Consider the following 24,074-nt stretch of genomic DNA (forward strand, 5'->3'; position numbering starts at 1 on the left):
TTCCTACTAATCCGTTAGACTTCCATTAGCTCAAATTTGTGTGATTAGTTCTAATTAATCAGTTACGGCTGCAGCCGTCACTCCTCCCTGCCCGCTTCTCACATTACATTTTTACCCTCATTTTTCAGCTCGCCACCGAGCGAGAAAGCGAGGGAAAGAGCGACAGAGCGAGAAAATGAGTGACCGAAAAAACGAACGAGTGCCAGGTTCTAGGGAGCTGTTTCATTTGTGTCAAACCTCGACGGCGCTCGATAGTCATTGGTCGGTGGCTGGGGCGGCCATCCCTCACTGTAATGAAGCCTATTGATGTTTGTAGGGCTTTGATTTCCCCCTGGTGAAATACGATACACAACGCTGCTAACTGAGTCAAAACAGCACCCACAGCTACCACCTCTCTCTCTGTTCGCTAAGCTAGCACCCTGCTCTAACAAGAACGGTGAAAACCAGATGACTAAAGTCTTGGTTGTTGTGGCACTGTCTGAAGTATAGTCTGCCTGTGTTTTGGACAGCCATTTTCAAGATCAATGTGTATTACATAACTGTGATCCTGCTGCGCTACAGACTCTTAGTAGAATAGTTTGGTCTGTGCAGCGAGGAATTCATATGAACCCACTGAGATCCTATGTGTGATGATGTATGGTCGTTTCCAAACTTTTCAGTTGCCATTACTGCTAGATGGACAATCGATTCATCAACCAGCCTCTGCTCCATTCTCTCCCCTCCTCTCTTCCTCTCTTCTCAGCCATCACCTCTCCCATCTCTTACCTCCCCTCTGTTACCTTCTTTTCTTCATCTGTTTGTACCCCCTGTGTCCCTCCATGCCTCGCTCATTGTCAAACGAGGCCGGGGTCCTTTGTCTGTGTATGGGTAGGCTGAGACAGTGCCTGTCACTATTAGATCCACTCTGCCTGAGGAGGGCCATCTCATGTCAGTCACTCTGCTTCAGTCTGGGAGGGTTAGATCCACTGTCTCTCTGTGTTAACTAACTGATACGGCTTATTTCACTGTCTCTCTGTGTTAACTAACTGATACGGCTTATTTCACTGTCTCTCTGTGTTAACTAACTGATACGGCTTATTTCACTGTCTTTCTGTGTTAACTAACTGATACGGCTTATTTCACTGTCTTTCTGTGTTAACTAACTGATACGGCTTATTTCACTGTCTCTCTGTGTTAACTAACTGATACGGCTTATTTCACTGTCTCTCTGTGTTAACTAACTGATACGGCTTATTTCACTGTCTTTCTGTGTTAACTAACTGATACGGCTTATTTCACTGTCTCTCTGTGTTAACTAACTGATACGGCTTATTTCACTGTCTTTCTGTGTTAACTAACTGATACGGCTTATTTCACTGTCTCTCTGTGTTAACTAACTGATACGGCTTATTTCACTGTCTCTGTGTTAACTAACTGATACGGCTTATTTCACTGTCTCTCTGTGTTAACTAAGTGATACGGCTTATTTCACTGTCTCTGTGTTAACTAACTGATACGGCTTATTTCACTGTCTCTCTGTGTTAACTAAGTGATACGGCTTATTTCACTGTCTCTCTGTGTTAACTAAGTGATACGGCTTATTTCACTGTCTCTCTGTGTTGACTAACTGATACGGCTTATTTCACTGTCTCTCTGTGTTGACTAACTGATACGGCTTATTTCACTGTCTCTCTGTGTTGACTAACTGATACGGCTTATTTCACTGTCTCTCTGTGTTAACTAACTGACGGCTGTTGTTGTGTCTGTGTCCCTGTAGGAGCCCGTGGTTTAACGGCTGGGGGTTCAACCTGCCTAGGGGCCAGTCTCTGCTGGATAAATGGAACCAAGTCCCAGAGGGCATTGACATCCTCATGACCCACTGCCCTCCCCTCGGTGAGTCCAATTAACCAATCACATTCACAACCCGTCATCACCATGCCTAATGGGGCCGCCCCTCATTATTTAAATCCATACGAATATATTACAGAGCAGGTTAGGTTGCGCGCGTGTGTGTGCGCGCGTGTGTGCGCGTGTGTGTGTGTTTACACTGCATCAGCTTTGCATAATCATCTCAGCCCTCCTCCCCTGCAGAATTCTAATGTTCCCAACCAGTCTGGTTCTATATTTGACAGTGGAACTTTGTTTACTCCCTCGGTAGAACATGAAATTGTTTTCCTTAGTTGTTGAGCTTCAGTTGTTTTCCTTAGTTGTTGAGCTTCAGTTGTTTTCCTTAGTTGTTGAGCTTCAGTTGTTTTCCTTAGTTGTTGAGCTTCAGTTGTTTTCCTTAGTTGTTTAGCTTCAGTTGTTTTCCTTAGTTGTTGAGCTTCAGTTGTTTTCCTTAGTTGTTGAGCTTCAGTTGTTTTCCTTAGTTGTTTAGCTTCAGTTGTGGAGCTACAGTTGTTCTTGTCCCTCTGTGTCTTTCTATTCTGTGTCTGGCACTATTGACAGATGTCCTTCCTCTCCAGCTACTACTACTACTACTACTGCTACTACTACTACTACTACTACTACTACTACTACTACTGCTACGGGTGCTGTTTGATTGCATGGAAACTCGATTTCACACCAGTGTGACAGACGCTGGAAACGATTGACTGGGGCCGGAGCTAAGGCTGGGGTCGGAGCTAAGGCTGGGGTCGGAGCTAAGGCTGGGGTCGGAGCTAAGGCTGGGGTCGGAGCTAAGGCTGGGGTCCGGAGCTAAGGCTGGGGGTCGGAGCTAAGGCTGGGGGCCGGAGCTAAGGCTGGGGGCCGGAGCTAAGGCTGGGGGCCGGAGCTAAGGCTGGGGGCCGGAGCTAAGGCTGGGGGCCGGAGCTAAGGCTGGGGGTCGGAGCTAAGGCTGGGGGTCGGAGCTAAGGCTGGGGGTCGGAGCTAAGGCTGGGGGCCGGAGCTAAGGCTGGGGGCCGGAGCTAAGGCTGGGGTCGGAGCTAAGGCTGGGGGCCGGAGCTAAGGCTGGGGGCCGGAGCTAAGGCTGGGGGCCGGAGCTAAGGCTGGGGGCCGGAGCTAAGGCTGGGGGCCGGAGCTAAGGCTGGGGGCCGGAGCTAAGGCTGGGGGCCGGAGCTAAGGCTGGGGGCCGGAGCTAAGGCTGGGGGCCGGAGCTAAGGCTGGGGGCCGGAGCTAAGGCTGGGGGCCGGAGCTAAGGCTGGGGGCCGGAGCTAAGGCTGGGGGCCGGAGCTAAAGCTGGGGTCGGAGCTAAGGCTGGGGGCCGGAGCTAAGGCTGGGGGCCGGAGTATGGAGAAAGGGAGAGAGGCGTAGAGGCTGGGGATAAGACTTTACCTACGTAAAATAGAAAAGGTGCATAGCTTTACCTAGTAACTATTGTGCTAGTGTATTGTTGCTGTCTTATCTAGGTTTGTTGTCTTTCTTGCATGTTCCTCAGGGTTCAGAGACTGGGTTCCTAAGGAGCTGCAGAGGGTGGGCTGTGTGGAGCTGCTCAACACGGTCCAGAGGAGGGTCCGGCCCAAACTACACACCTTTGGAGGAATACATGAAGGTCAGTCAGGATGCCTCCCATAGACACACACCCCACCACGACCCAGGGTAGAAGAAGCCCGTGGAGTAGGGATGGATTAGAGAGAAAGAGAGATGGGTTGTTATAGGTTTCTGTTCAGTACTTTCTCCTGCTTAGACAGGGATGGGGGAGGTGGAGTTGGAGACATTATGGGGTAGACAGGGATGGAGGTGGTGTTGGAGACATTATGGGGTAGACAGGGATGGGGGAGGTGGTGTTGGAGACATTATGGGGTAGACAGGGATGGAGGTGGTGGTGTTGGAGACATTATGGGGTAGACAGGGATGGGGGAGGTGGTGTTGGAGACATTATGGGGTAGACAGGGATGGAGGTGGTGTTGGAGACATTATGGGGTAGACAGGGATGGGGGAGGTGGTGTTGGAGACATTATGGGGTAGACAGGGATGGGGGTGGTGGTGTTGGAGACATTATGGGGTAGACAGGGATGGGGAGGTGGTGTTGGAGACATTATGGGGTAGACAGGGATGGGGGTGGTGGTGTTGGAGACATTATGGGGTAGACAGGGATGGAGGTGGTGTTGAAGACATTATGGGGTAGACAGGGATGGGGGAGGTGGTGTTGGAGACATTATGGGGTAGACAGGGATGGAGGTGGTGTTGGAGACATTATGGGGTAGACAGGAATGGGGAGGTGGTGTTGGAGACATTATGGGGTAGACAGGGATGGGGGTGGTGGTGTTGGAGACATTATGAAGTAGACAGGGATGGGGGAGGTGGTGTTGGAGACATTATGGGGTAGACAGGGATGGGGGTGGTGGTGTTGGAGACATTATGGGGTAGACAGGGATGGAGGTGGTGTTGGAGACATTATGGGGTAGACAGAAATGGGGAGGTGGTGTTGGAGACATTATGGGGTAGACAGGGATGGGGGTGGTGGTGTTGGAGACATTATGGGGTAGACAGGGATGGGGGAGGTGGTGTTGGAGACATTATGGGGTAGACAGGGATGGGGGTGGTGGTGTTGGAGACATTATGGGGTAGACAGGGATGGGGGAGGTGGTGTTGGAGACATTATGGGGTAGACAGGGATGGGGGAGGTGGTGTTGGAGACATTATGGGGTAGACAGGGATGGGGAGGTGGAGTTGGAGACATTATGGGGTAGACAGGGATGGAGGTGGTGTTGGAGACATTATGGGGTAGACAGGGATGGGGGAGGTGGTGTTGGAGACATTATGGGGTAGACAGGGATGGGGAGGTGGAGTTGGAGACATTATGGGGTAGACAGGGATGGGGGTGGTGGTGTTGGAGACATTATGGGGTAGACAGGGATGGGGGTGGTGGTGTTGGAGACATTATGGGGTAGACAGGGATGGGGAGGTGGAGTTGGAGACATTATGGGGTAGACAGGGATGGGGAGGTGGAGTTGGAGACATTATGGGGTAGACAGGGATGGGGAGGTGGAGTTGGAGACATTATGGGGTAGACAGGCATGGAGGTGGTGGTGTTGGAGACATTATGGGGTAGACAGGGATGGGGAGGTGGTGTTGGAGACATTATGGGGTAGACAGGGATGGGGGAGGTGGTGTTGGAGACATTATGGGGTAGACAGGGATGGGGGAGGTGGTGTTGGGGACATTATGGGGTAGACAGGGATGGGGAGGTGGAGTTGGAGACATTATGGGGTAGACAGGGATGGGGAGGTGGTGTTTGTTGGAGACATTATGGGGTAGACAGGGATGGGGAGGTGGAGTTGGAGACATTATGGGGTAGACAGGGATGGGGAGGTGGAGTTGGAGACATTATGGAGTAGACAGGGATGGGGGAGGTGGTGTTGGAGACATTATGGGGTAGACAGGGATGGGGGAGGTGGTGTTGGAGACATTATGGGGTAGACAGGGATGGGGAGGTGGAGTTGGAGACATTATGGGGTAGACAGGGATGGGGAGGTGGTGTTGGAGACATTATGGGGTAGACAGGGATGGGGAGGTGGTGTTGGAGACATTATGGGGTAGACAGGGATGGGGAGGTGGTGTTGGAGACATTATGGGGTAGACAGGGATGGGGGAGGTGGTGTTGGAGACATTATGGGGTAGACAGGGATGGGGGAGGTGGTGTTGGAGACATTATGGGGTAGACAGGGTTGGGGAGGTGGAGTTGGAGACATTATGGGGTAGACAGGCATGGGGAGGTGGTGTTGGAGACATTATGGGGTAGACAGGGATGGGGAGGTGGTGTTGGAGACATTATGGGGTAGACAGGCATGGGGAGGTGGAGTTGGAGACATTATGGGGTAGACAGGGATGGGGAGGTGGTGTTGGAGACATTATGGGGTAGACAGGGATTGGGGAGGTGGTGTTGGAGACATTATGGGGTAGACAGGGATGGAGGTGGTGTTGGAGACATTATGGGGTAGACAGGGATGGGGGAGGTGGTGTTGGAGACATTATGGGGTAGACAGGGATGGGGGAGGTGGAGTTGGAGACATTATGGGGTAGACAGGGATGGGGGTGGTGGTGTTGGAGACATTATGGGGTAGACAGGGATGGGGAGGTGGTGTTGGAGACATTATGGGGTAGACAGGGATGGAGGTGGAGTTGGAGACATTATGGGGTAGACAGGGATGGGGGTGGTGGAGTTTGAGACATTATGGGGTAGACAGGGATGGGGAGGTGGTGTTGGAGACATTATGGGGTAGACAGGGATGGAGGTGGAGTTGGAGACATTATGGGGTAGACAGGGATGGGGGTGGTGGAGTTGGAGACATTATGGGGTAGACAGGGATGGGGAGGTGGTGTTGGAGACATTATGGGGTAGACAGGGATGGGGGAGGTGGTTTTGGAGACATTGTGGGGTAGACAGGGATGGGGAGGTGGTGTTGGAGACATTATGGGGTAGACAGGGATGGGGGAGGTGGTGTTGGAGACATTATGGGGTAGACAGGGATGGGGGTGGTGGTGTTGGAGACATTATGGGGTAGACAGGGATGGGGAGGTGGAGTTGGAGACATTATGGGGTAGACAGGGATGGGGAGGTGGAGTTGGAGACATTATGGGGTAGACAGGGATGGGGAGGTGGAGTTGGAGACATTATGGGGTAGACAGGGATGGAGGTGGTGGTGTTGGAGACATTATGGGGTAGACAGGGATGGGGAGGTGGTGTTGGAGACATTATGGGGTAGACAGGGATGGGGGAGGTGGTGTTGGAGACATTATGGGGTAGACAGGGATGGGGGAGGTGGTGTTGGAGACATTATGGGGTAGACAGGGATGGGGAGGTGGAGTTTGAGACATTATGGGGTAGACAGGGATGGGGAGGTGGTGTTGGAGACATTATGGGGTAGACAGGGATGGGGAGGTGGAGTTGGAGACATTATGGGGTAGACAGGGATGGGGAGGTGGAGTTGGAGACATTATGGAGTAGACAGGGATGGGGGAGGTGGTGTTGGAGACATTATGGGGTAGACAGGGATGGGGGAGGTGGTGTTGGAGACATTATGGGGTAGACAGGGATGGGGAGGTGGAGTTGGAGACATTATGGGGTAGACAGGGATGGGGAGGTGGTGTTGGAGACATTATGGGGTAGACAGGGATGGGGAGGTGGTGTTGGAGACATTATGGGGTAGACAGGGATGGGGAGGTGGTGTTGGAGACATTATGGGGTAGACAGGGATGGGGGAGGTGGTGTTGGAGACATTATGGGGTAGACAGGGATGGGGGAGGTGGTGTTGGAGACATTATGGGGTAGACAGGGATGGGGAGGTGGAGTTGGAGACATTATGGGGTAGACAGGGATGGGGAGGTGGTGTTGGAGACATTATGGGGTAGACAGGGATGGGGAGGTGGTGTTGGAGACATTATGGGGTAGACAGGGATGGGGGAGGTGGTGTTGGAGACATTATGGGGTAGACAGGGATGGGGGAGGTGGAGTTGGAGACATTATGGGGTAGACAGGGATGGGGGTGGTGGTGTTGGAGACATTATGGGGTAGACAGGGATGGGGAGGTGGTGTTGGAGACATTATGGGGTAGACAGGGATGGAGGTGGAGTTGGAGACATTATGGGGTAGACAGGGATGGGGGTGGTGGAGTTTGAGACATTATGGGGTAGACAGGGATGGGGAGGTGGTGTTGGAGACATTATGGGGTAGACAGGGATGGAGGTGGAGTTGGAGACATTATGGGGTAGACAGGGATGGGGGTGGTGGAGTTGGAGACATTATGGGGTAGACAGGGATGGGGAGGTGGTGTTGGAGACATTATGGGGTAGACAGGGATGGGGGAGGTGGTTTTGGAGACATTGTGGGGTAGACAGGAATGGGGAGGTGGAGTTGGAGACATTATGGGGTAGACAGGAATGGGGAGGTGGAGTTGGAGACATTATGGGGTAGACAGGGATGGAGGTGGTGGTGTTGGAGACATTATTGGGTAGACAGGGATGGAGGTGGTGGTGTTGGGGCCTGGGTAGGGGTAGACAGGGATGGAGGTGGTGGTGTTGGGGCCTGGGTAGGGGTAGACAGGGATGGAGGTGGTGGTGTTGGGGCCTGGGTAGGGGTAGACAGGGATGGAGGTGGTGGTGTTGGGGCCTGGGTAGGGGTAGACAGGGCTGGAGGTGGTGGTGTTGGGGACTGGGTAGGGGTAGACAGGGATGGAGGTGGTGGTGTTGGGGACTGGGTAGGGGTAGACAGGGATGGAGGTGGTGGTGTTGGGGACTGGGTAGGGGTAGACAGGGATGGAGGTGGTGGTGTTGGGGACTGGGTAGGGGTAGACAGGGATGGGGAACGTGATAACCCATACCCCTAATCTACCTCTGGGCTAAAGACATGCCCCACTGCTCACCAGATGAGGCCTACAGTACACCTCATTCCCTCCCTCCCTGCCTCCCTCCCCCAGTCCTTCCCTACCTCCCTCCCTCAGTCCCTCCCTCTCTTCTCTCCCTCAGTCCCTCCCTCCCTACCTCCCTCCCCCAGTCCTTCCATACCTCCCTCCCTCAGCCCCTCCCTCCCTCAGACCCTACCTCCCTCAGTCCCTACCTCCATCCCTCAGTCCCTCCCTCCCTACCTCCATTCTTCAGTCCCTCCCTCCCTACCTCCTTCCCTCAGTCCCTCCCTCACTCCCTCAGTCCCTCCCTCACTCCCTCAGTACCTCCCTCAGTCCCTACTTCTCTCACTCCCTCAGTCTATCCCTCCCTACCTCCATCCCTCAGTCTCTCCCTCCCTTCTCTCCCTCAGTTCCTCCCTACCTCCATCCCTCAGTCCCTCCCTCCCTCAGCCCCTACCTACCTCAGTCCCTACCTCCCTCCCTCAGTCCCTACCTCCCTCCCTCAGTCCCTACCTCCCTCCCTCAGTCCCTACCTCCATCCCTCAGTCCCTACCTCCCTCCCTCAGTCCCTACCTCCCTCCCTCAGTCCCTACCTCCCTCCCTCAGTCCCTACCTCCCTCCCTCAGTCCCTACCTCCATCTCTCAGTCCCTACCTCCCTCCCTCAGCCCCTCCATCCCTCAGTCCCTACCTCCATCCCTCAGTCCCTACCTCCCTCCCTCAGTCCCTACCTCCCTCCCTCAGTCCCTACCTCCATCCCTCAGTCCCTACCTCCCTCCCTCAGTCCCTACCTCCCTCCCTCAGTCCCTACCTCCATCCCTCAGTCCCTACCTCCCTCCCTCAGTCCCTACCTCCCTCCCTCAGTCCCTACCTCCCTCCCTCAGTCCCTACCTCCCTCCCTCAGTCCCTACCTCCCTCCCTCAGTCCCTACCTCCATCCCTCAGTCCCTACCTCCCTCCCTCAGTCCCTACCTCCCTCCCTCAGTCCCTACCTCCCTCCCTCAGTCCCTCCCTCCCTCCCTACCTCCCTCCCTCAGCCCCTACCTACCTCAGTCCCTACCTCCATCCCTCAGTCCCTACCTCCCTCCCTCAGTCCCTACCTCCCTACCTCCATCCCTCAGTCCCTCCCTCCCTCAGCCCCTACCTACCTCAGTCCCTACCTACCTCAGTCCCTACCTCCATCCCTCAGTCCCTACCTCCCTCCCTCAGTCCCTACCTCCCTCCCTCAGTCCCTACCTCCATCCCTCAGTCCCTACCTCCATCCCTCAGTCCCTACCTCCATCCCTCAGTCCCTACCTCCATCCCTCAGTCCCTACCTCCCTCCCTCAGCCCCTACCTACCTCAGTCCCTACCTCCCTCCCTCCATCCCTCAGCCCCTACCTACCTCAGTCCCTACCTCCATCCCTCAGTCCCTACCTCCCTCCCTCAGTCCCTACCTCCCTACCTCCATCCCTCAGTCCCTCCCTCCCTCAGCCCCTACCTACCTCAGCCCCTCCCTCCCTCAGTCCCTACCTCCCTCCCTCAGTCCCTACCTCCCTCCCTCAGTCCCTACCTCCATCCCTCAGTCCCTACCTCCATCCCTCAGTCCCTACCTCCATCCCTCAGTCCCTACCTCCCTCCCTCAGCCCCTCCCTCCCTCAGTCCCTACCTCCCTCCCTCAGTCCCTACCTCCCTCCCTCAGTCCCTACCTCCATCCCTCAGTCCCTACCTCCATCCCTCAGTCCCTACCTCCCTCCCTCAGCCCCTCCCTCCCTCAGTCCCTACCTCCATCCCTCAGTCCCTACCTCCATCCCTCAGTCCCTACCTCCATCCCTCAGTCCCTACCTCCATCCCTCAGTCCCTACCTCCCTCCCTCAGTCCCTACCTACCTCAGTCCCTACCTACCTCAGTCCCTACCTCCATCCCTCAGTCCCTACCTCCATCCCTCAGTCCCTACCTCCCTCCCTCAGTCCCTACCTCCATCCCTCAGTCCCTACCTCCATCCCTCAGTCCCTACCTCCATCCCTCAGTCCCTACCTCCCTCCCTCAGTCCCTACCTACCTCAGTCCCTACCTACCTCAGTCCCTACCTCCATCCCTCAGTCCCTCCATCCCTCCCTCAGTCCCTCCCTCCATCCCTCAGTCCCTACCTCCATCCCTCAGTCCCTACCTCCCTCCCTCAGTCCCTACCTCCATCCCTCAGTCCCTACCTCCATCCCTCAGTCCCTACCTCCATCCCTCAGTCCCTACCTCCCTCCCTCAGCCCCTCCCTCCCTCAGTCCCTACCTCCCTCCCTCAGTCCCTACCTCCCTCCCTCAGTCCCTACCTCCATCCCTCAGTCCCTACCTCCATCCCTCAGTCCCTACCTCCATCCCTCAGTCCCTACCTCCCTCCCTCAGTCCCTACCTCCATCCCTCAGTCCCTACCTCCATCCCTCAGTCCCTACCTCCATCCCTCAGTCCCTACCTCCCTCCCTCAGTCCCTACCTCCATCCCTCAGTCCCTACCTCCCTCCCTCAGTCCCTACCTCCCTCCCTCAGTCCCTACCTCCCTCCCTCAGTCCCTACCTCCATCCCTCAGTCCCTACCTCCATCCCTCAGTCCCTACCTCCCTCCCTCAGTCCCTACCTCCATCCCTCAGTCCCTACCTCCCTCCCTCAGTCCCTACCTCCATCCCTCAGTCCCTACCTCCATCCCTCAGTCCCTACCTCCATCCCTCAGTCCCTACCTCCCTCCCTCAGTCCCTACCTCCATCCCTCAGTCCCTACCTCCCTCCCTCAGTCCCTACCTCCCTCCCTCAGTCCCTACCTCCCTCCCTCAGTCCCTACCTCCCTCCCTCAGTCCCTACCTCCCTCCCTCAGTCCCTACCTCCCTCCCTCAGTCCCTACCTCCCTCCCTCAGTCCCTACCTCCCTCAGTCCCTACCTCCATCCCTCAGTCCCTACCTCCCTCCCTCAGTCCCTACCTCCCTCAGTCCCTACCTCCCTCCCTCAGTCCCTACCTCCCTCCCTCAGTCCCTACCTCCATCCCTCAGTCCCTACCTCCATCCCTCAGTCCCTACCTCCCTCCCTCAGTCCCTACCTCCCTCCCTCAGTCCCTACCTCCCTCCCTCAGTCCCTACCTCCATCCCTCAGTCCCTACCTCCCTCCCTCAGTCCCTACCTCCATCCCTCAGTCCCTACCTCCCTCCCTCAGTCCCTACCTCCATCCCTCAGTCCCTACCTCCCTCAGTCCCTACCTCCATCCCTCAGTCCCTACCTCCATCCCTCAGTCCCTACCTCCCTCCCTCAGTCCCTACCTCCCTCAGTCCCTACCTCCATCCCTCAGTCCCTACCTCCATCCCTCAGTCCCTACCTCCCTCCCTCAGTCCCTACCTCCCTCAGTCCCTACCTCCATCCCTCAGTCCCTACCTCCCTCCCTCAGCCCCTACCTCCCTCCCTCAGTCCCTACCTCCCTCCCTCAGTCCCTACCTCCCTCCCTCAGTCCCTACCTCCCTCCCTCAGTCCCTACCTCCCTCCCTCAGCCCCTACCTACCTCAGTCCCTACCTCCATCCCTCAGTCCCTACCTCCCTCCCTCAGTCCCTACCTCCCTACCTCCATCCCTCAGTCCCTCCCTCCCTCAGCCCCTACCTACCTCAGTCCCTACCTACCTCAGTCCCTACCTCCATCCCTCAGTCCCTCCATCCCTCCCTCAGTCCCTCCCTCCATCCCTCAGTCCCTACCTCCATCCCTCAGTCCCTACCTCCCTCCCTCAGTCCCTACCTCCATCCCTCAGTCCCTACCTCCATCCCTCAGTCCCTACCTCCATCCCTCAGTCCCTACCTCCCTCCCTCAGCCCCTCCCTCCCTCAGTCCCTACCTCCCTCCCTCAGTCCCTACCTCCCTCCCTCAGTCCCTACCTCCCTCCCTCAGTCCCTACCTCCATCCCTCAGTCCCTACCTCCATCCCTCAGTCCCTACCTCCATCCCTCAGTCCCTACCTCCATCCCTCAGTCCCTACCTCCATCCCTCAGTCCCTACCTCCATCCCTCAGTCCCTACCTCCATCCCTCAGTCCCTACCTCCCTCCCTCAGTCCCTACCTCCATCCCTCAGTCCCTACCTCCATCCCTCAGTCCCTACCTCCATCCCTCAGTCCCTACCTCCCTCCCTCAGTCCCTACCTACCTCAGTCCCTACCTACCTCAGTCCCTACCTCCATCCCTCAGTCCCTCCATCCCTCCCTCAGTCCCTCCCTCCATCCCTCAGTCCCTACCTCCATCCCTCAGTCCCTACCTCCCTCCCTCAGTCCCTACCTCCATCCCTCAGTCCCTACCTCCATCCCTCAGTCCCTACCTCCATCCCTCAGTCCCTACCTCCCTCCCTCAGCCCCTCCCTCCCTCAGTCCCTACCTCCCTCCCTCAGTCCCTACCTCCCTCCCTCAGTCCCTACCTCCATCCCTCAGTCCCTACCTCCATCCCTCAGTCCCTACCTCCCTACCTCAGTCCCTACCTCCATCCCTCAGTCCCTCCATCCCTCCCTCAGTCCCTCCCTCCATCCCTCAGTCCCTACCTCCATCCCTCAGTCCCTACCTCCATCCCTCAGTCCCTACCTCCCTCCCTCAGTCCCTACCTCCATCCCTCAGTCCCTACCTCCATCCCTCAGTCCCTACCTCCCTCCCTCAGTCCCTACCTCCCTCCCTCAGTCCCTACCTCCCTCCCTCAGTCCCTACCTCCATCCCTCAGTCCCTACCTCCATCCCTCAGTCCCTCCCTCCATCCCTCAGTCCCTCCCTCCATCCCTCAGTCCCTACCTCCATCCCTCAGTCCCTACCTCCCTCCCTCAGTCCCTACCTCCCTCCCTCAGTCCCTACCTCCATCCCTCAGTCCCTACCTCCCTCCCTCAGTCCCTACCTCCCTCCCTCAGTCCCTACCTCCCTCCCTCAGTCCCTACCTCCCTCCCTCAGTCCCTACCTCCCTCCCTCAGTCCCTACCTCCCTCCCTCAGTCCCTACCTCCCTCCCTCAGTCCCTACCTCCATCCCTCAGTCCCTACCTCCCTCCCTCAGTCCCTACCTCCCTCCCTCAGTCCCTACCTCCCTCCCTCAGTCCCTACCTCCATCCCTCAGTCCCTACCTCCATCCCTCAGTCCCTACCTCCATCCCTCAGTCCCTACCTCCATCCCTCAGTCCCTACCTCCATCCCTCAGTCCCTACCTCCATCCCTCAGTCCCTACCTCCATCCCTCAGTCCCTACCTCCATCCCTCAGTCCCTACCTCCCTCCCTCAGTCCCTACCTCCATCCCTCAGTCCCTACCTCCATCCCTCAGTCCCTACCTCCATCCCTCAGTCCCTACCTCCCTCCCTCAGTCCCTACCTACCTCAGTCCCTACCTACCTCAGTCCCTACCTCCATCCCTCAGTCCCTCCATCCCTCCCTCAGTCCCTCCCTCCATCCCTCAGTCCCTACCTCCATCCCTCAGTCCCTACCTCCCTCCCTCAGTCCCTACCTCCCTCCCTCAGTCCCTACCTCCATCCCTCAGTCCCTACCTCCCTCCCTCAGTCCCTACCTCCATCCCTCAGTCCCTCCCTCCATCCCTCAGTCCCTACCTCCATCCCTCAGTCCCTACCTCCCTCCCTCAGTCCCTACCTCCCTCCCTCAGTCCCTACCTCCCTCCCTCAGTCCCTACCTCCCTCCCTCAGTCCCTACCTCCATCCCTCAGTCCCTACCTCCATCCCTCAGTCCCTACCTCCATCCCTCAGTCCCTACCTCCATCCCTCAGTCCCTACCTCCATCCCTCAGTCCCTACCTCCATCCCTCAGTCCCTACCTCCATCCCTCAGTCCCTACCTCCCTCCCTCAGCCCCTCCCTCCATCCCTCAGTCCCTACCTCCATCCCTCAGTCCCTACCTCCATCCCTCAGTCCCTACCTCCCTCCCTCAGCCCCTCCCTCCATCCCTCAGTCCCTACCTCCATCCCTCAGTCCCTACCTCCATCCCTCAGTCCCTACCTCCCTCCCTCAGTCCCTACCTCCATCCCTCAGTCCCTACCTCCATCCCTCAGTCCCTACCTCCATCCCTCAGTCCCTACCTCCCTCCCTCAGTCCCTACCTACCTCAGTCCCTACCTACCTCAGTCCCTACCTCCATCCCTCAGTCCCTCCATCCCTCCCTCAGTCCCTCCCTCCATCCCTCAGTCCCTACCTCCATCCCTCAGTCCCTACCTCCATCCCTCAGTCCCTACCTCCATCCCTCAGTCCCTACCTCCCTCCCTCAGTCCCTACCTACCTCAGTCCCTACCTACCTCAGTCCCTACCTCCATCCCTCAGTCCCTCCATCCCTCCCTCAGTCCCTCCCTCCATCCCTCAGTCCCTACCTCCATCCCTCAGTCCCTCCCTCCCTCCCTCAGTCCCTACCTCCATCCCTCAGTCCCTCCCTCCATCCCTCAGTCCCTACCTCCATCCCTCAGTCCCTACCTCCATCCCTCAGTCCCTCCCTCCCTCCCTCAGTCCCTACCTCCCTACCTCCATCCCTCAGTCCCTCCCTCCCTCAGCCCCTACCTACCTCAGTCCCTACCTACCTCAGTCCCTACCTCCATCCCTCAGTCCCTCCATCCCTCCCTCAGTCCCTACCTCCATCCCTCAGTCCCTACCTCCATCCCTCAGTCCCTACCTCCCTCCCTCAGTCCCTACCTCCATCCCTCAGTCCCTACCTCCATCCCTCAGTCCCTACCTCCATCCCTCAGTCCCTACCTCCCTCCCTCAGTCCCTACCTACCTCAGTCCCTACCTACCTCAGTCCCTACCTCCATCCCTCAGTCCCTCCATCCCTCCCTCAGTCCCTCCCTCCATCCCTCAGTCCCTACCTCCATCCCTCAGTCCCTACCTCCCTCCCTCAGTCCCTACCTACCTCAGTCCCTACCTACCTCAGTCCCTACCTCCATCCCTCAGTCCCTCCATCCCTCCCTCAGTCCCTCCCTCCATCCCTCAGTCCCTACCTCCATCCCTCAGTCCCTACCTCCCTCCCTCAGTCCCTACCTCCATCCCTCAGTCCCTACCTCCATCCCTCAGTCCCTACCTCCATCCCTCAGTCCCTACCTCCATCCCTCAGTCCCTACCTCCCTCCCTCAGCCCCTCCCTCCCTCAGTCCCTACCTCCCTCCCTCAGTCCCTACCTCCCTCCCTCAGTCCCTACCTCCATCCCTCAGTCCCTACCTCCATCCCTCAGTCCCTACCTCCCTACCTCAGTCCCTACCTCCATCCCTCAGTCCCTCCATCCCTCCCTCAGTCCCTCCCTCCATCCCTCAGTCCCTACCTCCATCCCTCAGTCCCTACCTCCATCCCTCAGTCCCTACCTCCCTCCCTCAGTCCCTACCTCCATCCCTCAGTCCCTACCTCCATCCCTCAGTCCCTACCTCCCTCCCTCAGTCCCTACCTCCCTCCCTCAGTCCCTACCTCCCTCCCTCAGTCCCTACCTCCATCCCTCAGTCCCTACCTCCATCCCTCAGTCCCTCCCTCCATCCCTCAGTCCCTACCTCCATCCCTCAGTCCCTCCCTCCATCCCTCAGTCCCTACCTCCCTCCCTCAGTCCCTACCTCCCTCCCTCAGTCCCTACCTCCATCCCTCAGTCCCTACCTCCCTCCCTCAGTCCCTACCTCCCTCCCTCAGTCCCTACCTCCCTCCCTCAGTCCCTACCTCCCTCCCTCAGTCCCTACCTCCCTCCCTCAGTCCCTACCTCCCTCCCTCAGTCCCTACCTCCCTCCCTCAGTCCCTACCTCCATCCCTCAGTCCCTACCTCCCTCCCTCAGTCCCTACCTCCCTCCCTCAGTCCCTACCTCCCTCCCTCAGTCCCTACCTCCCTCCCTCAGTCCCTACCTCCCTCCCTCAGTCCCTACCTCCATCCCTCAGTCCCTACCTCCATCCCTCAGTCCCTACCTCCATCCCTCAGTCCCTACCTCCATCCCTCAGTCCCTACCTCCATCCCTCAGTCCCTACCTCCATCCCTCAGTCCCTACCTCCCTCCCTCAGTCCCTACCTCCATCCCTCAGTCCCTACCTCCATCCCTCAGTCCCTACCTCCCTCCCTCAGTCCCTACCTACCTCAGTCCCTACCTACCTCAGTCCCTACCTCCATCCCTCAGTCCCTCCATCCCTCCCTCAGTCCCTCCCTCCATCCCTCAGTCCCTACCTCCATCCCTCAGTCCCTACCTCCCTCCCTCAGTCCCTACCTCCCTCCCTCAGTCCCTACCTCCATCCCTCAGTCCCTACCTCCCTCCCTCAGTCCCTACCTCCATCCCTCAGTCCCTCCCTCCATCCCTCAGTCCCTACCTCCATCCCTCAGTCCCTACCTCCCTCCCTCAGTCCCTACCTCCCTCCCTCAGTCCCTACCTCCCTCCCTCAGTCCCTACCTCCCTCCCTCAGTCCCTACCTCCCTCCCTCAGTCCCTACCTCCATCCCTCAGTCCCTACCTCCATCCCTCAGTCCCTACCTCCATCCCTCAGTCCCTACCTCCATCCCTCAGTCCCTACCTCCATCCCTCAGTCCCTACCTCCATCCCTCAGTCCCTACCTCCCTCCCTCAGCCCCTCCCTCCATCCCTCAGTCCCTACCTCCATCCCTCAGTCCCTACCTCCATCCCTCAGTCCCTACCTCCCTCCCTCAGCCCCTCCCTCCATCCCTCAGTCCCTACCTCCATCCCTCAGTCCCTACCTCCATCCCTCAGTCCCTACCTCCCTCCCTCAGTCCCTACCTCCATCCCTCAGTCCCTACCTCCATCCCTCAGTCCCTACCTCCATCCCTCAGTCCCTACCTCCCTCCCTCAGTCCCTACCTACCTCAGTCCCTACCTACCTCAGTCCCTACCTCCATCCCTCAGTCCCTCCATCCCTCCCTCAGTCCCTCCCTCCATCCCTCAGTCCCTACCTCCATCCCTCAGTCCCTACCTCCATCCCTCAGTCCCTACCTCCATCCCTCAGTCCCTACCTCCCTCCCTCAGTCCCTACCTACCTCAGTCCCTACCTACCTCAGTCCCTACCTCCATCCCTCAGTCCCTCCATCCCTCCCTCAGTCCCTCCCTCCATCCCTCAGTCCCTACCTCCATCCCTCAGTCCCTCCCTCCCTCCCTCAGTCCCTACCTCCATCCCTCAGTCCCTCCCTCCATCCCTCAGTCCCTACCTCCATCCCTCAGTCCCTACCTCCATCCCTCAGTCCCTCCCTCCCTCCCTCAGTCCCTACCTCCCTACCTCCATCCCTCAGTCCCTCCCTCCCTCAGCCCCTACCTACCTCAGTCCCTACCTACCTCAGTCCCTACCTCCATCCCTCAGTCCCTCCATCCCTCCCTCAGTCCCTACCTCCATCCCTCAGTCCCTACCTCCATCCCTCAGTCCCTACCTCCCTCCCTCAGTCCCTACCTCCATCCCTCAGTCCCTACCTCCATCCCTCAGTCCCTACCTCCATCCCTCAGTCCCTACCTCCCTCCCTCAGTCCCTACCTACCTCAGTCCCTACCTACCTCAGTCCCTACCTCCATCCCTCAGTCCCTCCATCCCTCCCTCAGTCCCTCCCTCCATCCCTCAGTCCCTACCTCCATCCCTCAGTCCCTACCTCCATCCCTCAGTCCCTACCTCCATCCCTCAGTCCCTACCTCCCTCCCTCAGTCCCTACCTACCTCAGTCCCTACCTACCTCAGTCCCTACCTCCATCCCTCAGTCCCTCCATCCCTCCCTCAGTCCCTCCCTCCATCCCTCAGTCCCTACCTCCATCCCTCAGTCCCTCCCTCCCTCCCTCAGTCCCTACCTCCATCCCTCAGTCCCTCCCTCCATCCCTCAGTCCCTACCTCCATCCCTCAGTCCCTACCTCCATCCCTCAGTCCCTCCCTCCCTCCCTCAGTCCCTACCTCCCTACCTCCATCCCTCAGTCCCTCCCTCCCTCAGCCCCTACCTACCTCAGTCCCTACCTACCTCAGTCCCTACCTCCCTCCCTCAGTCCCTACCTCCCTCCCTCAGTCCCTACCTCCCTCCCTCAGTCCCTACCTCCCTCCCTCAGTCCCTACCTCCCTCCCTCAGTCCCTACCTCCATCCCTCAGTCCCTACCTCCATCCCTCAGTCCCTACCTCCATCCCTCAGTCCCTACCTCCATCCCTCAGTCCCTACCTCCATCCCTCAGTCCCTACCTCCATCCCTCAGTCCCTACCTCCCTCCCTCAGTCCCTACCTCCATCCCTCAGTCCCTACCTCCATCCCTCAGTCCCTACCTCCCTCCCTCAGTCCCTACCTACCTCAGTCCCTACCTACCTCAGTCCCTACCTCCATCCCTCAGTCCCTCCATCCCTCCCTCAGTCCCTCCCTCCATCCCTCAGTCCCTACCTCCATCCCTCAGTCCCTACCTCCCTCCCTCAGTCCCTACCTCCCTCCCTCAGTCCCTACCTCCATCCCTCAGTCCCTACCTCCCTCCCTCAGTCCCTACCTCCATCCCTCAGTCCCTCCCTCCATCCCTCAGTCCCTACCTCCATCCCTCAGTCCCTACCTCCCTCCCTCAGTCCCTACCTCCCTCCCTCAGTCCCTACCTCCCTCCCTCAGTCCCTACCTCCCTCCCTCAGTCCCTACCTCCATCCCTCAGTCCCTACCTCCATCCCTCAGTCCCTACCTCCATCCCTCAGTCCCTACCTCCATCCCTCAGTCCCTACCTCCATCCCTCATTCCCTACCTCCATCCCTCAGTCCCTACCTCCATCCCTCAGTCCCTACCTCCCTCCCTCAGCCCCTCCCTCCATCCCTCAGTCCCTACCTCCATCCCTCAGTCCCTACCTCCATCCCTCAGTCCCTACCTCCCTCCCTCAGCCCCTCCCTCCATCCCTCAGTCCCTACCTCCATCCCTCAGTCCCTACCTCCATCCCTCAGTCCCTACCTCCCTCCCTCAGTCCCTACCTCCATCCCTCAGTCCCTACCTCCATCCCTCAGTCCCTACCTCCATCCCTCAGTCCCTACCTCCCTCCCTCAGTCCCTACCTACCTCAGTCCCTACCTACCTCAGTCCCTACCTCCATCCCTCAGTCCCTCCATCCCTCCCTCAGTCCCTCCCTCCATCCCTCAGTCCCTACCTCCATCCCTCAGTCCCTACCTCCATCCCTCAGTCCCTACCTCCATCCCTCAGTCCCTACCTCCCTCCCTCAGTCCCTACCTACCTCAGTCCCTACCTACCTCAGTCCCTACCTCCATCCCTCAGTCCCTCCATCCCTCCCTCAGTCCCTCCCTCCATCCCTCAGTCCCTACCTCCATCCCTCAGTCCCTCCCTCCCTCCCTCAGTCCCTACCTCCATCCCTCAGTCCCTCCCTCCATCCCTCAGTCCCTACCTCCATCCCTCAGTCCCTACCTCCATCCCTCAGTCCCTCCCTCCCTCCCTCAGTCCCTACCTCCCTACCTCCATCCCTCAGTCCCTCCCTCCCTCAGCCCCTACCTACCTCAGTCCCTACCTACCTCAGTCCCTACCTCCATCCCTCAGTCCCTCCATCCCTCCCTCAGTCCCTACCTCCATCCCTCAGTCCCTACCTCCATCCCTCAGTCCCTACCTCCCTCCCTCAGTCCCTACCTCCATCCCTCAGTCCCTACCTCCATCCCTCAGTCCCTACCTCCATCCCTCAGTCCCTACCTCCCTCCCTCAGTCCCTACCTACCTCAGTCCCTACCTACCTCAGTCCCTACCTCCATCCCTCAGTCCCTCCATCCCTCCCTCAGTCCCTCCCTCCATCCCTCAGTCCCTACCTCCATCCCTCAGTCCCTACCTCCATCCCTCAGTCCCTACCTCCATCCCTCAGTCCCTACCTCCCTCCCTCAGTCCCTACCTACCTCAGTCCCTACCTACCTCAGTCCCTACCTCCATCCCTCAGTCCCTCCATCCCTCCCTCAGTCCCTCCCTCCATCCCTCAGTCCCTACCTCCATCCCTCAGTCCCTCCCTCCCTCCCTCAGTCCCTACCTCCATCCCTCAGTCCCTCCCTCCATCCCTCAGTCCCTACCTCCATCCCTCAGTCCCTACCTCCATCCCTCAGTCCCTCCCTCCCTCCCTCAGTCCCTACCTCCCTACCTCCATCCCTCAGTCCCTCCCTCCCTCAGCCCCTACCTACCTCAGTCCCTACCTACCTCAGTCCCTACCTCCATCCCTCAGTCCCTCCATCCCTCCCTCAGTCCCTCCCTCCATCCCTCAGTCCCTACCTCCATCCCTCAGTCCCTACCTCCCTCCCTCAGTCCCTACCTCCATCCCTTAGTCCCTACCTCCATCCCTCAGTCCCTACCTCCATCCCTCAGTCCCTACCTCCCTCCCTCAGCCCCTCCCTCCCTCAGTCCCTACCTCCCTCCCTCAGTCCCTACCTCCCTCCCTCAGTCCCTACCTCCATCCCTCAGTCCCTACCTCCATCCCTCAGTCCCTACCTCCATCCCTCAGTCCCTACCTCCATCCCTCAGTCCCTACCTCCCTCCCTCAGTCCCTACCTCCCTCCCTCAGTCCCTACCTCCCTCCCTCAGTCCCTACCTCCCTCCCTCAGTCCCTACCTCCATCCCTCAGTCCCTACCTCCATCCCTCAGTCCCTACCTCCCTCCCTCAGTCCCTACCTCCATCCCTCAGTCCCTACCTCCATCCCTCAGTCCCTACCTCCATCCCTCAGTCCCTACCTCCCTCCCTCAGCCCCTCTCTCCCTCAGTCCCTACCTCCCTCCCTCAGTCCCTACCTCCCTCCCTCAGTCCCTACCTCCATCCCTCAGTCCCTACCTCCATCCCTCAGTCCCTACCTCCCTACCTCAGTCCCTACCTCCATCCCTCAGTCCCTCCATCCCTCCCTCAGTCCCTCCCTCCATCCCTCAGTCCCTACCTCCATCCCTCAGTCCCTACCTCCATCCCTCAGTCCCTACCTCCCTCCCTCAGTCCCTACCTCCATCCCTCAGCCCCTCCCTCCCTCAGTCCCTACCTCCCTCCCTCAGTCCCTACCTCCCTCCCTCAGTCCCTACCTCCATCCCTCAGTCCCTACCTCCATCCCTCAGTCCCTACCTCCCTACCTCAGTCCCTACCTCCATCCCTCAGTCCCTCCATCCCTCCCTCAGTCCCTCCCTCCATCCCTCAGTCCCTACCTCCATCCCTCAGTCCCTACCTCCATCCGTCAGTCCCTACCTCCCTCCCTCAGTCCCTACCTCCATCCCTCAGTCCCTACCTCCATCCCTCAGTCCCTACCTCCCTCCCTCAGTCCCTACCTCCCTCCCTCAGTCCCTACCTCCCTCCCTCAGTCCCTACCTCCATCCCTCAGTCCCTACCTCCATCCCTCAGTCCCTCCCTCCATCCCTCAGTCCCTACCTCCCTCCCTCAGTCCCTACCTCCCTCCCTCAGTCCCTACCTCCATCCCTCAGTCCCTACCTCCATCCCTCAGTCCCTACCTCCCTCCCTCAGTCCCTACCTCCCTCCCTCAGTCCCTACCTCCCTCCCTCAGTCCCTACCTCCCTCCCTCAGTCCCTACCTCCCTCCCTCAGTCCCTACCTCCATCCCTCAGTCCCTACCTCCCTCCCTCAGTCCCTACCTCCCTCCCTCAGTCCCTACCTCCCTCCCTCAGTCCCTACCTCCCTCCCTCAGTCCCTACCTCCCTCCCTCAGTCCCTACCTCCATCCCTCAGTCCCTACCTCCATCCCTCAGTCCCTACCTCCATCCCTCAGTCCCTACCTCCATCCCTCAGTCCCTACCTCCATCCCTCAGTCCCTACCTCCCTCCCTCAGTCCCTACCTCCATCCCTCAGTCCCTACCTCCATCCCTCAGTCCCTACCTCCATCCCTCAGTCCCTACCTCCATCCCTCAGTCCCTACCTCCCTCCCTCAGTCCCTACCTACCTCAGTCCCTACCTACCTCAGTCCCTACCTCCATCCCTCAGTCCCTCCATCCCTCCCTCAGTCCCTCCCTCCATCCCTCAGTCCCTACCTCCATCCCTCAGTCCCTACCTCCCTCCCTCAGTCCCTACCTCCATCCCTCAGTCCCTACCTCCATCCCTCAGTCCCTACCTCCATCCCTCAGTCCCTACCTCCCTCCCTCAGCCCCTCCCTCCCTCAGTCCCTACCTCCCTCCCTCAGTCCCTACCTCCCTCCCTCAGTCCCTACCTCCATCCCTCAGTCCCTACCTCCATCCCTCAGTCCCTACCTCCCTACCTCAGTCCCTACCTCCATCCCTCAGTCCCTCCATCCCTCCCTCAGTCCCTCCCTCCATCCCTCAGTCCCTACCTCCCTCCCTCAGTCCCTACCTCCATCCCTCAGTCCCTACCTCCATCCCTCAGTCCCTACCTCCCTACCTCAGTCCCTACCTCCATCCCTCAGTCCCTACCTCCATCCCTCAGTCCCTACCTCCCTACCTCAGTCCCTACCTCCATCCCTCAGTCCCTCCATCCCTCCCTCAGTCCCTCCCTCCATCCCTCAGTCCCTACCTCCATCCCTCAGTCCCTACCTCCATCCCTCAGTCCCTACCTCCCTCCCTCAGTCCCTACCTCCATCCCTCAGTCCCTACCTCCATCCCTCAGTCCCTACCTCCCTCCCTCAGTCCCTACCTCCCTCCCTCAGTCCCTACCTCCATCCCTCAGTCCCTACCTCCATCCCTCAGTCCCTCCCTCCATCCCTCAGTCCCTACCTCCATCCCTCAGTCCCTCCCTCCATCCCTCAGTCCCTACCTCCCTCCCTCAGTCCCTACCTCCCTCCCTCAGTCCCTACCTCCCTCCCTCAGTCCCTACCTCCCTCCCTCAGTCCCTCCCTCCATCCCTCCCTCCCTCATTCCATCCTTTATGTTTTTAATTAAAGGTGTAGAAATGAATAGACTCAGTTCAGAGGAGAGACAATTAAAGAAGTCTCAGAAAGGAACGCACCCTGTGGGGTTTTGATTAGTCGATTTGACACTACGGTTTCTCACTTCATTGCCAATGTTGATGATGCATTTGACTTCCCCGTGGCGTGTGCTGATGATGCGTTCTCCCTCCACAGGGTATGGCATCATGACTGACGGCTGCACGACGTTCATCAACTCCTCAACGTGCACGATCAGCTTCCAGCCCACCAACCCCCCAATCGTGTTCGACCTGCCCAACCCCTCCAGCTCCTGAGAATGACCTGTGAAAGAGGGGGGGGGGGGGGGGGTTGTTGGCCAGAATAACCTTTTTTTTCTAACAAATAATGTCAAAATAATTATATTAAGTGTCTCTCTCAAATATTGTTATTTTGTAAGCTGTAAAGTGAAAGAGTGTGGGGGGGGGGGGGGGTGTAGGGTTAGAGGGGGGGTGGGCAGGTTATATGGGGGGTGGGGGGGTGGGCAGGTTAGAGGGGGGGTGGGCAGGTTAGAGGTGGGGGGGGCAGGTTAGAGGGGGGGTGGGGAGGGGCAGGTTATAGGGAGCTGAGTGGTTATAGAAACTTGCTATGGAAGAAAAAGCAGTTGCATCTGTAAGATAAATTATGCTTTGTGAATTTGTACAATTTCCTTCGTTTTTGGGGTTTGTGTTTGCTGGAAACGTCGGTATTGGATGCCATTGTTGATTTTGTTCATTCTTGTTTTTTGTGTTTGGTTTCATTTTGTTTCCTGGACAATTTTGCTTTCTGATTGGCTGATAGGGACGATGCCTTAAACTAGCTTTAATGTTGTCAGCTAGAGCCCCGCCCTCTGCAAGCTCAGAGAAAGACCTTATTTATTATTCACTTGTGTCTATCAACCCAGTCAAACTACACCACACAGAGCAGGGAAAGAAATCTATCAAATTATACGCTTGGGATACTCTAACATCTACCATCTGCAATTCTGATACATCTGGAGAAGAGCAAGTATATATATACAGTATATATATATATATATATATATATATATATATATATATATATATATATATA

The 24,074-nt window shown here is 58.3% G+C and overlaps 1 protein-coding gene across 1 annotated transcript; it reads left to right on the forward strand.

Moving 5' to 3' along the window:
• Nucleotides 1-1,727: 1,727 nt before the first annotated feature.
• Nucleotides 1,728-23,440, forward strand: LOC129845273 (metallophosphoesterase MPPED2-like; the record flags this gene model as incomplete). Its single annotated transcript, XM_055913146.1, has 3 exons — nucleotides 1,728-1,872; nucleotides 3,356-3,469; nucleotides 23,181-23,440. Coding segments are annotated over 3 exons (378 nt in total), but the record flags the coding sequence as incomplete, so codon positions are not given.
• Nucleotides 23,441-24,074: the final 634 nt, after the last annotated feature.

Source organism: Salvelinus fontinalis, unplaced genomic scaffold, assembly GCF_029448725.1.
Source record: "Salvelinus fontinalis isolate EN_2023a unplaced genomic scaffold, ASM2944872v1 scaffold_0264, whole genome shotgun sequence".
NCBI classification, from domain to species: domain Eukaryota; kingdom Metazoa; phylum Chordata; class Actinopteri; order Salmoniformes; family Salmonidae; genus Salvelinus; species Salvelinus fontinalis.